General features: G+C 38.7%; 1 protein-coding gene across 2 annotated transcripts in view; it reads left to right on the top strand.

The window, feature by feature from the left end:
- The window catches only part of dock1 (dedicator of cytokinesis 1), a 574951-nt gene that overhangs the window by 544514 nt on the left and 9395 nt on the right, over window positions 1-21042 (top strand). For both annotated transcript variants that reach the window (XM_073027587.1, XM_073027588.1), the window contains 2 exons: window positions 8086-8223; window positions 15406-15551. In XM_073027587.1, the coding sequence (XP_072883688.1) occupies window positions 8086-8223; window positions 15406-15551 (284 nt within the window). The remainder of the gene's footprint in view (window positions 1-8085; window positions 8224-15405; window positions 15552-21042) is intronic.

Genomic DNA, 21042 nt, shown 5'->3' with positions numbered 1-21042 from the left:
GAATTTTGAAAAATTATCACTAATGCATCCACTATTTCTTGGGCTACTTCCTTAAGCTCTCTGGGATGCAGACCATCTGGCCCTGGGGATTTATCTGCCTTTAATCCCTTCAATTTACCTAACACCACTTCCCTACTAACATGTATTTCCCTCAGTTCCTCCATCTCACTAGACCCTCGGTCCCTTACTATTTCCTGAAGATTATTTATGTCCTCCTTAGTGAAGACAGAACCAAAGTAGTTATTCAATTGGTCTGCCATGTCTTTGTTCCCTATGATCAATTCATCTGTTTCTGACTGTAAGGGACCTACATTTGTCTTGACCAATCTTTTTCTTTTCACATATCTATAAAAGCTTTTACAGTCAGTTTTTATGTTCCCTGCCAGGTTTCTCTCATAATCTTTTTTCCCTTTTCTAATTAAGCCCTTTGTCCTCCTCTGCTGGTCTCTGAATTTCTCCCAGTCCTCAGGTGTGCCGCTTTTTTTTTGCTAATTTATATGTTTCTTCTTTGGACTTGATACTGTCCCTAATTTCCCTCATCAGCCACGGGTGCACTACCTTCCCTGGTTTATTCTTTTGCCAAACTGGGATGAACAGTTGTCGTAGTTCATCCATGCGATCTTCAAATGCTTGCCATTGCATATCCACCGTCAACCCTTTAAGTATCATTTGCCAGTCTATCTTAGCTAATTCTCGTCTCATACCTTCAAAGTTACCCTTCTTTAAGTTCAGAACCTTTGTTTCTGAATTAACTATGTCACTCTCCATCTTAATGAAGAATTCCACCATATTATGGTCACTCTTACCCAAGGGGCCTCGCACAACAAGATTGCTAACTAACCCTTCCTCATTGCTCAATACCCAATCTAGAATGGCCTGCTCTCTAGTTGGTTCCTCGACATGTTGATTCAGAAAACCATCCCGCATACATTCCAAGAAATCCTCTTCCTCAGCACCCTTACCAATTTGGTTCACCCAATCTATATGTAGATTGAAGTCACCCATTATAACTACTGTTCCTTTATTGCACACATTTCTAATTTCCTGTTTAATGCCATCCCCAACCTCATTACTACTGTTAGGTGGCCTGTACACAACTCCCACCAGCGTTTTCTACCCCTTAGTGTTATGCAGCTCTACCCATATCGATTCCACATCCTCCAGGCTAATGTCCTTCCTTTCTATTGCGTTAATCTCCTCTCTAACCAGCAATGCTACCCCACCTCCTTTTCTTTCCTGTCTATCCCTCCTGAATATTGAATATCCCTGGATGTTGAGCTCCCATCCTTGGTCACCCTGGAGCCATGTCCCTGTGATCCCAACTATATCATATTCATTAATAACTATCTGCACATTCAATTCATCCACCTTGTTACGAATGCTCCTCGCATTGACACACAAAGCCTTCAGGCTTGTTTTTACAACACTCTTAGCCCTTATACAATTATGTTGAAAAGTGGCCCTTTTTGCTTTTTGCCCTGGATTTGCCTGCCTGCCACTTTTACTTCTCACCTTACTACTGTTTGCTTCTACCCTCATTTTACACCCCTCTGTCTCTCTGCACTTGTTCCCATCCCCCTGCCACATTAGTTTAAAGCCTCCTGAACAGCAGTAGCAAACGCTCCCCCTAGGACATTGGTTCCAGTCCAGCCCAGGTGCAGACCGTCCTGTTTATACCGGTCCCACCTCCCCCAGAACTGATTCCAATGCCCCAGATATTTGAATCCCTCCCTCTTGCACCATATTTCAAGCCACGTATTCATCTGAAATATCCTCCTATTTCTACTCTGACTAGCACGTGGCACTGGTAGTATTCCAGAGATTATTACCTTTGTGGTCCTACTTTTTAGTTTATCTCCTAACTCCCTAAATTCACCTTGTAGGACCTCATCCTGTTTTTTACCTATATCGTTGGTACCTATGTGCACCACGACCACTGGCTGTTCACCCTCCCATTCCAGAATGTCCTGCAGCCACTCAGAGACATCCTTGACCCTTGAACCAGGGAGGCAACATACCAACCTGGAGTCTCGTTTGCGGCCGTAGAAACGCCTGTCTATTCCCCTTACCATCGAATCCCCTATCACTATAGCTCCCCCACTCCTTTTCCTACCCTCCTGTGCCGCAGAGCCGCCCATGGTGCAATGAACTCGGCTGCTGCTGCCTTCCCCTGATGAGACATCTCCCCCAACAGTATCCAGAACAGTATATCTGTTCAGGAGGGAGATGACCTCAGGGGACTTCTGCACTACCTGCCTACTGCTATGCTGTCTAGTGGCCACCCCTTCCCTTTCTGCCTGTGTAGCCTTTACCTGCGGTGTGGCCAACTCACTGAACGTGCTATTCATGACTTTCTCAGCATCGCGGATGCTCCAGTATGAATCCAATCACAGCTCCAGACGCTCAATGCGGTCTGCCAGAAGCTGCAGCTGGACACACTTCCTGCACACATAGTCGTCAGGGACACTGGAAGTATCCCTGATTTCCCACATGCTGCAGGATGAACAAATCACGGAGCCGATCTCAGCTGCCATGACCTACCCAATACTTGCCTCAACTTTTGAAACTTTCTCCTTTTAAAGGAACTTACCCGGCCTTACCTCACTTGGAGTGAAGCTCGTCCTCAGCCTCTCAAGCCAAAGCCTTCCTACTCTGTCTCCCTCTACTCCATCGCCCGCTCCGTCTACTGTTCTCTTTAAATACTCCACCTGCCTCACGGTCCAACTTACACGCACTTGCGTAGTCGTGCCCCCGTAAAACTGCCAAAAAAGTGGTGTAGATTGCAGCAATAATGATGAAACTGAAAGATTTACTGTTGACAAGTTAATTGAATTGTTGGGTGATTTAATCAAAGGGTCAGAGAAACATACATTTGTGACAGAACAAGAGAAAATTGCACAGGGAGAGATCAAAATACATGAAACAACTTCGCCTAGATGAAATATTTAAAAAAGATAACTGAGGAGCAACGTTCTTTGTAAGCACAGTAGTTAATAAATTTACATTTAATTTTTGTTTAATTAATAATCCTTTTTAAGCTTCTATAGTCCATTTTTGCCATTATTATTGTGTGACCTCTTTTAGTCCAGCAAGGCTCAGGAAGTGAGGTGGTCAACCAGTATGACTATTTGGATAGACACGCTCTGATTAGGGATAGTCAGTGTGGCTTTATACGTGGTAGGTTGTGTCTAATCAATCTTATAGAGTTTTTCGAGGAAGTTACCAGGAAAGTTGATGAAGGCAAGGCAATGGATCTTGTCCACATGGACTTCAGCAAGGCATTTAACAAGGTCCCGCATGAGATGTTGGTCAAGAAGGTTCAGACACTCAGCAGTCAAGATGAAGTAGTAAATTGGATTAGACATTGGCTTTGTGGGAGAAGTCTGAGAGTTGTAGTAGATGGTTGCCTCTGACTGGAGGCCTGTGACTAGCGGAGTGCCACAGGAATTGGTGTTGGGTTGTTTGCCATCCATATCAACGATCTGGATGATTATGTAGTTAACTGGAGCAGCAAACGTGCAGATGACACAAAGATTGAGGGTGTAGTGAATGGTGAGGAAGACTGTCAGAACTTGCAGCGGGATCTGGACCAGCTGCAAAAAATTGGCTGAGAAGTTTGTAGATGGAAGTTAATGCAGACAAGTGTCAGGTGTTGCACATCGGCAGAGCACTGAGGAGTGCTGTAGAACAAAGTGATCTGGGAATACAGTTTCATAATTCATTGAAAGTGGTGTCACAGGTAGATAGGGTCGTAAAGAAAGCTTTTGGCACATTGATCTTCATAAGTCAAAGTATTAAGTATATAGGTGTTGAAATTGTATAAGAAATTGATGCAGCCTTATTTGGACTATTGTGTGCTGTTTTGGTCACCTACCTACAGGAAAGATACAAATAAAGTTGAAAGCGTACAAAGGAAATTTACAAAGATGTTGCTCAGACTGGAGGACCTGAGTTATAAGGCAAGATTGAGTAGGTTAGGACTTTATTCTTTAGAATGTAGAAGATTAAGGAGAGATTTGATGAAGGTAACAAAATTATGAGGGGTATATATAGAGAGGGTAAATGCAAGCAGGCTTTTTCAGCTGAGGTTGGGCGGGACTAGAACGAGAGATCATCAGTTAAAGGTGAAAGGTGAAAAGTTTAGGGGTACATGAGGGAATGCTTTTTCACTCAGAGGGTTGTCAGGGTGTGAACCAAGCCACCAGCCCAAGTGGTGCATGCAAGCTCAATTTAAAGGTTTAAGAGTAGTTTAGATAGGTACATGGATGGTAAAAGTATGGAGGGCTATGATTCCAGTGCAAGTTGACGGAAGTAGACAGTTTAAATAGTTTTGCATGGATTAGATGGGCCAAAGGGCCTGTTTCTGTCCTGTACTTCTCTATGACTCTAAATTTAGAACATCCATCCAAAATCCCAAATTCAAATCCCATCACAAGACCAATGGAATTTAAATTCAATTAATAATCTAGGATTCAGACAAAGGGGAAAAAACGGTCTGAACAATGATATCCATGAAAAATTACCGGATTGTTAGAAAAATTAATTTATTGATATTCTTTGGTAGAGGAAATCTTAACCTGACCCACTTCGCTGGTTGCCTCTGAAATGCATTCTGTTCTGTTCTGGCTAAATTGTACCAATACCCTTGTGTATAAAGTACATTCAGCCCTCCTTATCCGCGGATTCAACGAACCGTGGATCGGGAAAACTCGGAGATGCACTCTCCAGCACTCATTGTTTGAGCATGTACAGACTATTTTTTCTTGTCGTTATTCCCTAAACAATACAGTATAACAACTATTTACATAGCATTTACATCGTATTAGGTATTATAAATAATCTAGAAATGACTTAAGAATACAGGCAGTCCCCGGGTTATGAATGAGTTCCATTCCTGAGTCTGTTTTTAAGTTGGATTTGAAGTCGGAACAGGTACATCTGGTATTATTTAGCATCAGTTAGTCAAACGTTTTTCTTAGTATATAGTACATATTTTACCTTTCTATGCATATAAAACACAAGAAACATACGTATTTCAATAATTAAACCACTGCGTTGCTTAGTAATAATTGTAGCTTTCATCGGGGCAGGGTCTTTCACATGCTCCATTTAAATTGTTCCGATCGTTGACCGACTGTAGCCTAATGCTTTTCCAATGACTGATAGCGTTTCACCTCTTTCCGATCGCTTTATTACTTGCACCTTATTTTCAATCGTGATCATGATTATTTTTGTGAACAGAAACACCGCAGATTCAGAGCTGCACTACCAGGTCCTAATGTCCACCGCACTGAGCATTTTAAATGAAGTCTGGTGTTCCGCTGGGTCCTAAAGACCAATCCTCTTTGGGTAAGGAGGGCCGACTGTATAAGAAGTAAAGCTAGATGGCCTTCCTGGCATTGACCTAGACACCAAATTTAGGTACAGCAAGATGTTCCCAGTCCGATCAGCATTGCAGGATCTTCCTCAAAAGCATGTGATGTGAAGCCTGTGATAATCTTGGAAAAACCGTATGTTACAGACAACATATGAATGTCAAATTCAAATCATATAGCATGAAAAACTTTTGGATCAACTTGCCCATGCCAACCCAAGATCAAAGTCAATGTTGAGTTTATTTTCATTCGCACATGTATGCACAGGAGCAATGAAAAACTTACTTGTAACAGCCTTCCTCAGTTAGTCCCATTTATCTGTGTTTTATCCATATCCCTCTGAAACTTTCCTAACCATGTAGCTGTTCAAATGCTTTTTAAACATGACTCTACCACCTCTTGGCAGCTATAGAATCTGTTAATCATTAAGAGCTAGTAATATTTTGCTATGCTCTTGCAACTTAAATAAAAGCAGAACATGGCTGTAACAACTTATCAGTTTAGACATCAGCTGTGAAGAAGAAAAGAAAATTGTATTTCCGCAAAACTTTCAAATTTAGAGATCAAGTATGGTGAATTAAACAGTAATTGAAAACCAAAAATCATATTTGATTTACATTTTTATTCTGTTCTAATAGAGGACCATAGACCTGAAACAATAATTCCTTTCATCTCTCAATATATGGTGCCTGACCTGCTGAATCTTTCCACTATTTTCTGTTTTTATTTTAGATTTTCAGCCTCTGCAGTTTTTTTAATTTGTTTCTGAAATGCCTTAACAGGCCTCTCGGCATTGAGCTTGGCATTGCTGAGGTCTTCGCATCACTTTCAGAGGACTTGGGTGGCAGTGTATCCATGGCAATGTATCCATGAAGCCAATATTAATACCATTTCTTCAAACAGTGATGTTTTAATACCCCCGATTTAGATCAAACTAATTTCAAGGTTATAGTACTTTAATGTTGACACAGTCTAGGTTTAAACTGAGCAACAGGGAATGCGTGGTGCATATAGTGAATGCAAAAATTAATTGAAAAAATATATATTATTTGCCAGCACCTATCATTTTCTGTGAGCATGCGTTTTATTGTTGCAAATCATCAAATCCAACTAAGGCAAAGAAAAGAAAATGTCACATTTTATGTGCGATATATTCAGCAAATTTCTGTGTTATCAGTACATACTGCTCAAATCATTTAATTTCAGTCCAATAATACAATTATAAAACTATAAAAATTGCATTGAGAAATGAAAAGAATATTTTAATAACAAATTTAGAACATTAGGCTGAAATTAACCATTGAAAATATAGTAAATCAATCTGGAAATGTATGAGCTTACATTAAGCATTTAATTTTAAAAAAAGACTTTTTATCCATTTATATATATGAACAAATATCAATAATTAGCCAGGATGCTTTACTTAATAGTAAGTGTAAGAGAAGTAAAACTAGATGAGGTAGCATTAAAAATCAGTCTCTGGACTCAAAGTGAAGTTTAATTTTTAAAAATGAAGATAAGAAATAGAAACAGGAATAGTCATTCTGTCTTATGTCAAAATGTTGGCTTATATTTTACCTCAAGGTCAGTTTTTTTGAATCCATCCATATTCCTTGATCCCCTGAAAATACATTGACTTATCTTGAATGACGTCAATACTTGGGCCTCCTTAGCTGTTTGGTTTAGTGAATTCCAAAGATTCACTTCCCTCTAGTAAGACTGTGTCTCCTGGTTCTAGGCACACTTCTTGGAGGAATCCCCATCAACCCTATTAAACCATAGGCTTGTTAAGGCACTGAAGAATAAGTATCTGGAAGTGTTTTAACTGTATTAATAAATAGTGGGTATTCACACATTTGGAATGTCAACTGGTTAGTTTCTCCAGGTGTTGATTTAAGCTGATAAATCTCAGCTAGCATCACCACTCAATATTAATAAGTTCATAATCTACTCCTTTGATGCTGTTTCTGATACTCTACAACCTCAAGATCTTGTTTAAACTACAAATAACAACAGCTTTGTTAACAAAACTATCTGTTTTGTCCTTTGCAACTTTGCACATCTCCACCTAGGTCTCACCCCAGCTGCTGCTGAAATTTTCATCAAGATTTTCATATTGCAGCTTGATTTATCCCAGCTGTTCCTTCGCAATTTTACTTGTATATACTTCAATTCATCCAATACGCTTCATAATGTTTTTGGACTGGGTGCAAAATGCACTAATTTTCTGAACTGCCAGAGAGCTTAAAATTTTTATTTAAATTCCTTTCCAAGTCATTTATTCAACATCTTTAATGAACCTGAGTTTTACTGTTTAATTTATTAATCTGATGTAATTTATGGATTTATCACCAAAAACATGCTTTTTTAATTAATTTATCTCTTCTGAGTAACTTTTTAATAACTGAAAGTGACTTTAAAAAAATTACAACTATATTTATTGGCGAGCACTAATTAGACTTATGTATTTTCAATACAAGGTATGATTAATATGATTGGAAGGCAGAGTAATTTTGGGGCTGACTTATAAAGCATTTTTATTCCAAGCTCAACATAAATCATAGAAATTTGATCAACATTAGATGTAGTTCACTCATGAAATTCCATTACCTTCTGCTTTTGGGATAACCTTCATTGAATCTGACATAATGTTCTATAGTTCTGTATTAAACTCCATATTTTTGTCATCTTGGCCATTGTCATTTTCTAGATCCCATTCCTTAGTGAGGGTGTCCGAATTCACGGTGAGAAGGTAACAGAAGCATTGCGGCCTTTCCATGAGAGGTTGGAAACCTGTTTCAAACAGTTGAAAGAAAAAGTGGAGAAGCAATATGGAGTCAAAACTTTGGTAAAACTTTTTGTTATCAAACTTTGTTATATATTGTTCTCAAGAGTAAATTTAATGCAAATGTTTTCTTTTTCCATATTAATTTTCTCATATATTTCTTCACTGAGATAATTGATTCTTGCTGGGTACAGTTCCTAACTTCCAATGCCTTCCAGAATGGTTGCTAAGTAATCCTTTATTTGAGGTAAAGATTAATTTCGCCTTGATAGGGGGTAAAATTTCCTGACCAATGTCAGTGTTTCCAGCCTGGTTATTGAATACCAATCCCAGGCAGAACAGAGTTGCAATGGTAGGCTTATTGTCCTGGAAAATTAATTCTGAGCTCTTGTTCATCTATCCACAGATGTTGCCAAATTTGGTAAATATTGTAAACACAAAATATTCTGCAGATGCTGGAAATCTTGAGCAACACACACAAAATGCTGGTTGCTGCCTGACTCGATGAGTTGCTCCAGCATTTTATGTGTGTTGGCTGAATATTTTAAGACTATTATTTCTGTTTTGCATTTCTAGATTTCTCAGAACATTTTCTTTGCATTAGTGCACTTTTATGCTCTTTAGTTAAGATTCTCTGATGTCAATTATAGCACTTGAATATCAATATATTCAGCATGAATTAGTTGATATTAAGGTGCTATAATTAGTATCAGAGAACCCACTGAGCCATTGAAAAAACCCAAATACTTCTGTAGTTGTAGATCAGTAATCTGCTATATTAATTCTTTTTATCTTTTGACCATTAGCCTTCTTGGTGTTCCCACCACTTTATGGTCCTGCATGTCAAAGGGGAAAATGGTGACAGAAGTCTCAAAGCTTATATCTGCCCTAGGGAATAATATAAAAGTGATAAACACTCAGCAGTGGAGCAGTACCCATGGGGGGAAAGGAATTGTCTACACTTTGGGTAAAACCTCACATCACGATTCAGATGGAGGTGGGAGATGATTACAAAGAGGAAAGAAAGAGTGTTGAGGTAGAGATTGATTGATTGGTAGATTGGTAGATTAAAGAAAGATTGATTGGTAGATTGGAAGGGGAGAAGGGTCATGGCCAGATAGAGCCGGGTGTTTTTGCGATTCGGAGGCAGTTAGATGATAGGTAGAGACAGGAAGGAATGGAAAAAAATGCTGATGTCATCTTTGTCATCCTGGCCATTGTCATTTTCTAGTTCCCATTCCTTAGTGAGGGTGTCCTAATTCACAGAGGGGAGAGGAATGTGAAGGTGGAGACAGCTTCTGGGGAGTGATATTTAGGAACACAAATGCTGCAATCTGCTAAGGAAGGAGATAATGGGAATGCTTAGGGGAGAGATAAGCAGATGGGACCAGACATGGAAGGGGAGGGTTTTGGTTAGAACAGGGATGGGTTAGTGAGGGGAATACAAAATGTGATGGGGGTGTGTGGAGAACCCCATCCCCACCTCTTTTTCTAATCCACCTCCAACTTCCCCATTTTTGTCCCCTTTCCCATACCCCTTCATCCCCGCTCAGTTTTGCTATCCTACCCCCCCCCCCCACCGCGGTTCCATCCACCTACTACCCACACATTTTACCCACCAAATTTCCCTACTCCCTATCTAGCCTCTAAAGGTTCTCATTATCACCTTCCTTCAGTAGTAGGCTCCAGCACTGGTAGCTTTTGTGTTCCTACCTGTCACCCCAAACTCTCCTCCCCCACCTAGCTTTGTTTCCTTGCCTGCCTCCACTTGCCTCTGCCTCTCAACTCCACCCTTTCCCCCCACTTCCAACCCCAATCTGGCTAAATCTACCTGTCATTCTCCACTGTGCCTCAATTCTCCAATCATCTGCTGGCCAGTAAGGAGAGGAGGGCAGTGGCCAGTATAAAGAGAAAAGGAGAGTCTCCTCCTGGCCATCTGCCCTCTCCGCTCACAGTCCTAGTGCAGAAATTCATTCTGAAACATCAGCATTTCCTTCCCTCTTCCCATGCCCCCCAACAGAGTTTGTCTAGAAGATTGCTGCTTCATATTCTCTTGTATCTCCAGCGTCAGTCGCAGTGATTCACTTCTGTTGCTAAATACCTGTTTTTTAAATTGTCACCATAATGGGGTATCGGAGATGTAGAACTTCCCTTCCACTTATGAACAAGCAAGTGTACTTTGCCTTTGATATTTAACTGGCCTTTGTTGGGTACAGCAACATTAATACTTTTCTGATGAGGAAAGTCTGCAGATGCTGGCAATCCAAAGCAACACACACAAGGTGCTGGAGGAACTCAGCAGGTCAAGCAGCATCTATGGAAATTAATAAACGCTCAATGTTTTTGGCTGAGATCCTTCCTCAGGACTGAAAAGGAAGGCGGTGATGCCAGAATAAAATGGTGGGGGTGGGGGTAGGAGGATAGCCAGCAGGTGATAGATGAAGCTAAATGGGTTGGAAAGATAAAGAGCTGGAGAAGGAACCTAATAGGAGAGTAGAGTGGACCATAGAAGAAAGGGAAGGAGTGGTAGACCCAGGGGGACGTGAGAAGTGGCAAGAAGCCAGAGTGTGGAATAGAAGAAGAGGGAAGCAGGAGGGAGAGGGAATTTTTTTTTACCAGGAGAGGAAATTGATATCCATGCCAGCAGCTTGGAGGCTATTCAGATGGAATATAAGGTGTTGCTCCGCCACCCTGTTGATGACATCATTTTGGCACAAAAGGAGGCTGTGAATTGATATGTCAGAATGGGAATGGGAATCGGAATAACAATATTTGCCCACCAGGAACAAAGTGGCCATTGAATATACATTGGGCAAACCAACTTCATAATAATATGGTGACATACAAGGAAGTTATATTTTAAAGGAATAAAGCAATAGAGGAAAAATACTATTAATCCAGAGAGAAGACATACAAAATTTCCAAAAACTCTAATGAAAGCAGTTTAGAATTCAGTAAAGGATTTCAAATGGAAAAAATGAACTATTAATTCCAATTAAGACTTGAGAAGAGAATAATAAAAATTTGTGGTGTGAAAGATTAAGCTGTAAGGCCACCTGGTTTATAAACAAATGCATATGAAGATTATTTATTTTTCCAGGGACCAATGTGATTACAGTCATTTTCAGGTTGAATAGTGCCGCTCTGGGATTTGGGTGGCAAATCACACTTGTAGAGATGATGCATTTTCCATGTCAGATAAACAGTGAATGATATTACTCTTCATGCACATTTGGTAAAATCATTCTGTGGTGCATCTATTGTTAGCCTTTCTCAGAACAACCTGATTTTAATAGTACTACTTGATCTGCAGCAGAATGATGTAAAGGAAGCCTCCTTAATCACGTCTTGTCATGGTATTGGAAATCCATCTCGTGAATTTCCTCATGTTCATCATTCCTCTGTGCCAGCACAAAGATACAAATCCCCAATTGTGCACAGTTCTCATATTTCTTGACCACCCATTCCATCCTCTGATTTGTCAATCCAACCTACCTACCAGCCTCCAGGCTGATCTACAACTCCTCTTGGAAATGGCCACAATCCTTTTAGGCACCCATCACTTGAAGCCACCTCCCTGACAACCCCATATTCCCTTGGCTGATTTACCTAACATTTTGCTTTGGGTGTGTCAGTTTAAATACATAACGCTAATTTAACAGCCTCAATGTGTTGGGCTACAGATATTAATGTTTTCAAGTGACAAATCTACTTTCAAAGTGGTCATTGATGCCGTGCAACAAAGTGCCTTTGTAAATGACAAACAATTTCTTGGTCTGCATATTGGTTTGCTACTTAATGCTTCTATCTTGCAATGTTTGGCTTCAGTAAATTTGAAGTATAACATTAAAAAAGCAATGCAGTCCTTCAGCCCTGTTTGCCACCTTTTCTACCCCACCTCGCCTTACACAGCACCCCGTCCATCGCCCACCGCTCCCACAGTCTGATACCCAAACCCTGAGTTTCAACTGTCAGCTAACCACATTCACATTAGCTTTGTTCTGATATGTTTAAAGCATGGCAAGAAAACATGAACAACAATAACTACAGCTGGCTCTACGTAGGCAATACTATGGAAAGTCTAATCTATATTGCTGCTTACTGAGCAACAGTTTCAGTTGTTGCTCCTGTTTAGCAATATTTTCTTGTTTTGAGCAGTATAATGTTTTTCCCTGTTTCCACTGACAGAATAGTAAGCAACCAGATAATTCATTACAAGGTAAGGAGACAGTTTTTTTTTATCTCAGTAATTTGTTACAGGCTGAAATGCATTATCTTATAAGAAGCTGGAAACATTTATTTCCAACAATCGAGGAAATTGATATGTACTTGAAAAGAAAATATTTACAGGTTTTGCAGAAGGAGCAGGAGAATGGATCTTATCTATAAATCTTCCAAAGAGCTTTGGAAGCACAATGAGCCAGATGGACCTCTGTGCTACATTACTCTCTGCTTTTAAGTATGCAGGAGCATTATTGAAACAAAAAGGGGTTTCAATTTTCACCCCAGTTTTCATTGATACTTAGAAACATATTGGGGAAATGGGAAGAAACGTGTATCAGTGGGCTATAAATTCTATACATCATAACTAAATATGATTTGCATACTAATATGGTTCATTGTGTCCATTAGCATAATAGCAGTTCTGCTTTATTCATAAATATTAATCATTATATATTAATGTAAAATTAGCTATCAAATGACGAGAATTATTTATTTTTAAAGCATAGAGTAACAATGCTGCAGGTAGCAAGTAGCTTTTTTTTACATGTGGGGAAGGTTGTGATTCATAATATGTTCAGTAAGTCTCAAGATTTTTGATAAATGTCTGGAAGTGAACAGTGTAGCAAGTAATGTGTTTAAATTTGTGCACCAGCATTGTGTACAAACAGCAGTGAAGTTAATCAGTTTGTTTGGTAGTACTGTATTTACTGTAACAGACTGTTCACCAGAAGTCAAACTGTTGGAAGAACTCAGTTGATTGAGCAACATTCATGGAGGACAAGGAATTGTTGCTATTTCAGGTTGAGACTCTACTTCAGGATTTGAGAGCAGAGAGGAAAGATAGCCGGTAAAGAGAGTAGGGGATGAGACAGGAGCCAGTAGATGATAGGTGGACCAAGAAGGGGTGAATGATGACAGATACGTATATGGAACCAGCTGGAGGAAGGACAGAGATGGGGGACAGAAGCAGGTGGGTAAAAAGTGAAAAGAAGATAAGGAGAATAAAGAGTGACGGTGTCACTCAGCACTGTCTTCTAACTCCAGACATCCCTTTTCCCCATCTGTCCATCATACCCCCCCCCCCCCCCCCAATCACCTGATTTCACCTATCATTTACCAGCCCTCTGTCGCACCCTCAGGGTGGATTTTCTCTCTACACTCTCAGTCCTGATACATGGTCTTGACCTGAAATGTTGATAGTTCCTTACACCCTGAATATGCTGGGTTCCTCCAACAGTTTGATTCTTGTTCCAGCTTTCAGCATCCCTCCGTCTCTTGTGTTTCCTGTTCACCAGGGCCTTTCAGCAAATGGCACCAAAGATGCTTTTCTGATGAGGCAGATTGAACCTTGGTTTAAAACTTGCAATAATGACGTAATTCTAAGAAACTTACCCTACTTTACAAAGCTCCTTCTTCAAGAGTGTAGATTTTCTAAGTTCATGTGGTCGTCAGTGATGAAAAGAGATCTGTTTATATCCTTTTTTCCTTGATTCCTGATTATACTGTTAAAACATATTCTCATAACTTAAGGACTGGAAACATAACAAAAACTGCTTCCCATCAATCTACGTTACTGGTTGAGATAGGGAGCCATAATGGCAACAAGACTGATTGCCTAATACATTCTCTTGAGAGTTATAATCTATTCCAATTTCAACAGCAGTCAGAAGATATATATAGGCTTTATTGATATATTTAGACTTGTGAAGCTCGTAACATAATGTAAAGTATAGGATATAGGAGCAGGAGTAACCCATCTGGCCCATCGATCCTGCACTGCCATTCAATGGGATCACAGCTGATCTCTTGATATGTTACTACATTATGATGTCAGATCTTGTGTCTGGATCAAGAGCTGGTGAGATTAAGTCAAGCATGACTTAAATATAATATAGGCTAACATTTCTTTTCAATATGTAAATAGAGCTATATTGAATGAGCAGATATCTTTCATATGACAGCAAGTTCACTTTTTCAAATAGATTTCAAAATCCATTCATGTTATTTCTGTTGCCAAGATCAAAAATCCCCATGAACAAACATGAACAAAATAAGATACAATCCCTTCCCACAGGTCACAAAGTACATTACTAAGTTAGCATTTGGGTGCAACAAACTTCTTCAAATAGAATGGAACAAGGTTACACATTATTACTTAAGTAAGACAGGCACTTGAAAAACTTCTGGCTGAAAATGTTATATTTTTTATTTTTCAGAACTACAGCTGTAGACAAAATGTACCATGTCTCTCACATTTGCTTAAATTTAGCATCATCAATGAATCATGCAAATAGATAATGTTTCTATCTTTCTGAGATAAACTGGCACTTCTTGTTCCTCCTCCTATAGACAGCTAACAGGTAGGGAAATGACAAGAACATGATAAAAGGATTCAATAGCATTGGATAAGGTGAACTATTTCCTCTAAGGAGCCTGGAAGAAGACATCAAAATCTTAAAAATAAGAACTTGGGCATCCAGGTCACTGCTGCCAAATTCATGGTCAGATGTTCTTAAGGATTTGACCAGCAAGTCACATTTGGTGATAGACATTGAAGACACCCATCCATAAAGCATTCTGGTGTTGCTTTCAGTGCTTTTTTTTCCCCAAGTGCTTCATCAGAGTGAGTAGCAGGTTGCATTCAGTGAGGCTCGATTCAGTATGTTGTGGTCTGTCCTGGGGTTTTACAGAAAGCAGCTGGCTGTCCTGCAACCCAAACACAGAACTTAGGCTGTCAAAGCAAACTTCCATTCACAACTAGGTTTTGTGGGTCATAATTCCCTGCAGATGGCTGCCTCCAGATTGATAAGCAACCAATTTTGATGTAGAAAAAAATAATTAAATACTGTAGGGAATTAAAGAGCTTAATTTTGAATTTTCTCATGTTATTGAACAACGCTCAATTTGTTTGGAATAGCTGCATGTAACAGGATCATGTTTATTCTTGAAATACCATTAACATTACGTTTAAATATATTCAAAAGGTGATCTGTTTCTACAAAGTAATTCTTATACTCTCAGGCTGAAACTCTGGATGAACGCAGAGGAAGTCGGCCTCGTTCAATGGTACGTTCCTTCACAATGCCATCAACTCCAAGACCTCTGTCTGTTGCATCAGTCTCCTCCATGTCATCTGACAGTACCCCGTCCAGGCCAGGTTCTGATGGGTATGTTTTACAATTAATGTGATCATATTATATTATTTGTCAAATTTCTCAGAAATTAGTTGGAGCAGGAAATTGGTGAGGTCACCTTATAATCCAAGGAATATAAATGCCTTGAATTACTGTGTCCTATCTCATATCCATTGATCTAAGAAATACAAGCTCATTACCAAAGTCTGGGAGCTTGATGGACATAACCATAGGAAATAAAGATGGGAATTATTTTGTCCTGCTTCATCCGTGCATTCTGAGGTAACAAAGCATAATGTCACCTGAGATCACACTTTTCCTGTAATCTGCACATGATTATATTAAAATAACCATATACCATGAACTGCAGTGATCCTATAACTGATCCTTCTAAAACATTGTGAAAAGGGGATAATTAAAGCATTAGAGGTGAAAGTTAAACCAATAATGTGTGGGGAGAAGGTTAAATAAAACAAAACAAAATAGTTAACAACTGTAGCATAATAATCATTTTTTTTTTACCAATAAATCCCTTTTGTGAAAATTTATGGATAGCCACCGTAGCTTCAAGATACACACCAATTCCATAGGTTCTTCATTTGCTATTCTTATAATTTCAAAACAAAATACCAGATATGTTAAATACGATTTTTTTTTTTTAAATACACGTTGACTCTGCCCAACTCTATAATTTATATGTTCTTAATTACCACTTGCTTAAAATCAATTGTATTTTCCCTACTGACATCAGACTGGTTAGTTGTATCCTGTTTTCTTACACCCTTTTTTATTAATAATCAAACATTTGCTACCTTGGAACTCTGGAATCAATGGGATTTTGGAGATTTTATTATTTGTTGAAAACAAACTACAAAATTGGATGATTGTTAAGGAATGAAGCATTAGATAATTTTAGTACTAGCAGTAATAAATTTGGAACATATTGATAGAAGTGATTAATGACAAGCAAAACAATTGTTGAAGACCACCAGAGAGAGATAAAACAGATTTGTTAGATAATAAAAACAGCAGAATTGATGCTACAATACGAGCACTCTATAAGATTGGCAAATGTGCAGATCCTACATTGTGCATTTTATTTAACAATTTACCAAAGCTGGTTAATAACCAGAACTTTAGTGACCACCCAGAATGTAATGATCAACATAGTAAATTTTGATTGTATTAGACTTTGGGCAGCAAATCCTGGACTCTGATAAGAACCTTTTATCAGGAACTAATTGTATAATTGGAAAATAATAATAGTAAGAGTTACTTTGGATCACTAAGAAGTGGGGAACATACTCGATTTTCATTCCACACATTAGTTTTCACAAAGAGGACAAACAACGATGGTCATAATGTTACACAAGTTTCAAAAGTAATAAATGAAACCAAGCAATTTTAGAAGCTCTGAAATCTTAATTCTAATCTGCTGAAGTATTACTGAAATAACAAACAAAAATGAGTTTGATTTCCTAATTCCTACTCATAGTAACATCTAGTGCAGTAAAATGGCCACTATCATCGTGAAGGATCCCACACACCCTACTCATGGACTGCTTGTTCCACTCCCATCAGAGAGGACGCTACGTAGCATCCACACCAGAACCACTTCACTCAAAAACAGTTACCTTCCCCAAGCAGTAAGGCTAATGATCAACACCTTCACCCACTAATCCACCCCATCACCACTACTTTATTGTTCCCTGTCAAAGTCAGTCTATGTATATAAGCTACAGTTGAAGTCAGAAGTTTACATACACTTAGGTTGAAGTCATTAAAACTCTTCGTTTAACCACTCCACAGATTTCATATTAGTTTTGGCAAGATGTTGAGGACATCTACTTCTTGCATGACACGAGTAATTTTTCCAACAATTGTATACAGATTATTTCACTTTTAATTGACTATATCACAGTTCCAGTGGGTCAGGAGTTTACATACAAAATCAAAAGAAATCAGCCAAGACCTCAGAAAAAAAAATTGTGGACCTCCACAAGTCTGGTTCATCCTTGGGAGCAATTTCCAAATGCCTGAAGGTACCACGTTCATCTATACAAACAATAGTACACAAGTATAAACACCATGGGACCACGCAGCCATCATACCACTCAGGAAGAAGACACATTCTGTCTCCTAGAGATGAATGTACTTTGGCACGAAAAGTGCAAATCAATCCCAGAAAAGCAGCAAAGGACCTTGTGAAGATGCTGGAGGAAACAGGTAGACAAGTATCTATACCCACAGTAAAACGAGTCCTATATCGACATAACCTGCAAGGAAGAAGCCACTACTCCAAAACCGCCATAAAAAAGCCAGACTACAGTTTGCAAGTGCACATGGGAACAAAGATTGTACTTTTTGGAGAAATGTCCTCTGGTCTGATAAAACAAAAATTGAACTGTTTGGCCATAATGACCATCATTATGTTTGGAGGAAAAAGAGTGAGGCTTGCAAGCCGAAGAGCACCATCCCAACCGTGAAGCATGGGGGTCGCAGCATCATGTTGTGGGGGTGCTTTGCTGCAGGAGGGACTGGTGCACTTGACAAAATAGATAGCATCATGAGGGAGGAAATTATGTGGATATATTGAAGCAACATCTGAAGACATCAGCCAGGAGTTAAAGCTCGGTCACAAATGGGTTTTCCAAATGGACAATGACCCCAAGCATACCTCCAAAGTTGTGACAAAATTGCTTAAGGGCAACAAAGTCAAGGTATTGGAGTGGCCTTCACAAAGCCCTGACCTCAATCCGATAGAAAATTTGTAGGCAGAACTGAAAAAGCGTGTGCGAACAAGGAGGCCTACAAACTTGACTCAGTTGCACCAGTTCTGTCTGGAGGAATAGAACAAAATTGCAGCAACTTATTGTGAGAAGCTTGCAGAAGGCTACCCAAAACATTGGACCCAAGTTAAAATAATTTAAAGGCAATGCTACCAAATTCTAACAAAGTGTATGTAAACTTCTAACCCACTGGGAATGTGATGAAAGAAATAAAACCTGAAATAAATAATTCTCTCTACTATTATTCTGACATTTCACATTCTTAAAATAAAGTAGTGATCCTAACTGACCTAAGACGGGATGTTTTCTAGGATTGAATGTCAGAAATTGTGAAAAACTGAGTTTAAATATATTTGGCTAAGGTGTATGTAAACTTCTGACTTCAACTTATATATTTATATTGATTGTGTTTCTTTTATTATAGTGTCCTTTATCTTATAGTATTTTTTGTGGTGCACCTGATCTGGAGTAACAATTATTTTGTTCTCCTTTTCACTTGTGTACTGGAAAGACAGTAAACAATCTTGAATATTGAATTAGTGTAATAATTGTTGATCATTGGTTGTATAGTTTGAATTGTGAGGCAGTTTTGATTTGTCAACAAAACAAAAATGGTTTTAAAAATCCTGTTGGTTGAAAGTAATAAATCATTTTTAAAATTTGTAAGTCATAAACAATATAGCCAGAGGCTAATCAGATGTGATTAGAAATTAAGTCATCCAGTAGTATGGAAATACATTTATAATGCTTATTACTTTTCCTAAGAAATTTATAAATAATTTACAGTGGTTCAGATTGCTATGTAATTTATTTCTTGCATCTTCTTTTGGTTAGCTGTAATGCTTTGAGCCATATCACATAATCAATAATTATTCTAATTTAAAATTCTGCAGTAGTTTTAAATCATTGTGGTGTGGAGGATGAACATAAACGCTGATTTTACTTCAAATAAATAATTTTATTTTTTGATATTCCAGTCTGTCATAGTCATAAAACACATTAGAATGTATTATAATATCTTAACATACATTTTCTGAATTGAAATATTGTCATGTATTTTACAGAGAAATGGTAGCACTTAATTTATATGTGTCAAGAAATTCAAACAGCAGTGTGGTAACTTCCTACAAGGTTAGATTAGTTTAGAGAGAATCTATCCATGAGATCTGGTGCAGGGACAAATTTAAAATGGAGAGGAATAGTTGTATTAAGTATTACAGTGTTCAAATTAATTTAGTTTACTTAAATGCTTCCAATTGGCTTTAAATTTTTTTATAAGTACAGGGCCCATAAAAGGCACCCTTTGGATGTATTTATGTTTTATTGTTTTACAACATTGAAACAGTGGATTTAATTTGACTTTTTGGACACAGATCAACAGAAAAGCTCTTTTGTGTCAAAGTGAAAACAGATCTCTACAAAGTGATTTAAATTAATGACAAATATAAAATATAGTTAATTGAATAAGTATTTACCCTCTTTAATATGACACACCAAATCATCATTGGTGCAACCAATTGTTTTTAGAAGTTGCATAATTAGTAAATGGAGATCACCTATGTGTATTCAAGGTATTTCAGTTGATTGTAGTAAAAATACACCTATATCTGGAAGGCACAACTGCTGGTGAATCAGTATCCTTGCAAAAACTACACGATGAAGACAAAAGAACACTTCAAAAAACATGATGTAAAGGTTATTTATTGAAAAGCACAAGTCAGGAGATGGATACAAGAAAATTTTGAAGCCACTAAAAATCCTTTGGAGTACAGTCCAGTCAGTTATCAAGAAATGGAAAGAATATGGCACAGCTGTAAATCTGCCCAGAGCAGGCTGTCCACAAAAACTGTGTGACCATGCAAGGTGAGGGAGGCCACCAAGAGACCTTAGAACTCTCTGGAGGAGTTACAAGTTTCAGTGACTGCACATACTGTCATGAATCCCGTGACCAGTTGAAAAGGACCAGCAGAAATGGAACACACCTGGAGGTCTCGTTTACTATAAATTAAGACTATATTTATTACTACTACGAATTAATATCATTAAAACCAGATAATATGATACAGGTTATAAACTATTGTGTGTGTGTGTATATATATATATATATATCCGTAAATGAGTGTGTGTGGATACAAAGATAATAGTCCCGGAGGTAGATATCGGTCTTATGGTGTCAGGTAAGTTTAAGCAGTTCAGTTCATTTTGTGTTGCATCGAGTTGAATTGATGGAGAGGGAAAGAGTTAATTGAGTTGACGTTTACGTTGGCAGCTTTAGTTGTTCTTGCTTCCGAAGTCTTTAGAGTCACTTCGTGTGAACCCCACACACACACAGATGGACAGAGCCCCTTCTAGGGAACGGTCTACTAACCCACGGCACGGGTTCACCACCAGCAGACCACCCACAGGCAAGCTTTTACCCGCACTGGTAATCACGGGTTGAAATTAATCGGTCCGTGGCCTCCACCCTCGTGGTGGTCTTAAACTCCACCAGTGGTTTCTCGGGTAGCTTCCGCAATTCTCCCGTGTCGTGTCTCCTCTGCCGTTATCAGACCAAAAGCCTCATCTTTTTATAATCCATTCGAAATTCCAGCCGTCCATTAGCTCAACTGCTCTGAGCTGTTACCATGGTGACTTCCCAGCTCATGTCTCAGCTGGCGCCGTACTCTCTCTCTCTCAAGGTCACAATAAAAAGTGTTATCAAAACCAAGTCAGAGTCCTCCCTCTCTTTTAATTGC

Source organism: Hemitrygon akajei, chromosome 23, assembly GCF_048418815.1.
Source record: "Hemitrygon akajei chromosome 23, sHemAka1.3, whole genome shotgun sequence".
Taxonomy (NCBI): Eukaryota; Metazoa; Chordata; class Chondrichthyes; order Myliobatiformes; family Dasyatidae; genus Hemitrygon; species Hemitrygon akajei.
The sequence above is the reverse complement of the archived record's forward strand: the minus strand, read 5'-3'. Positions and strand labels throughout refer to the sequence as shown.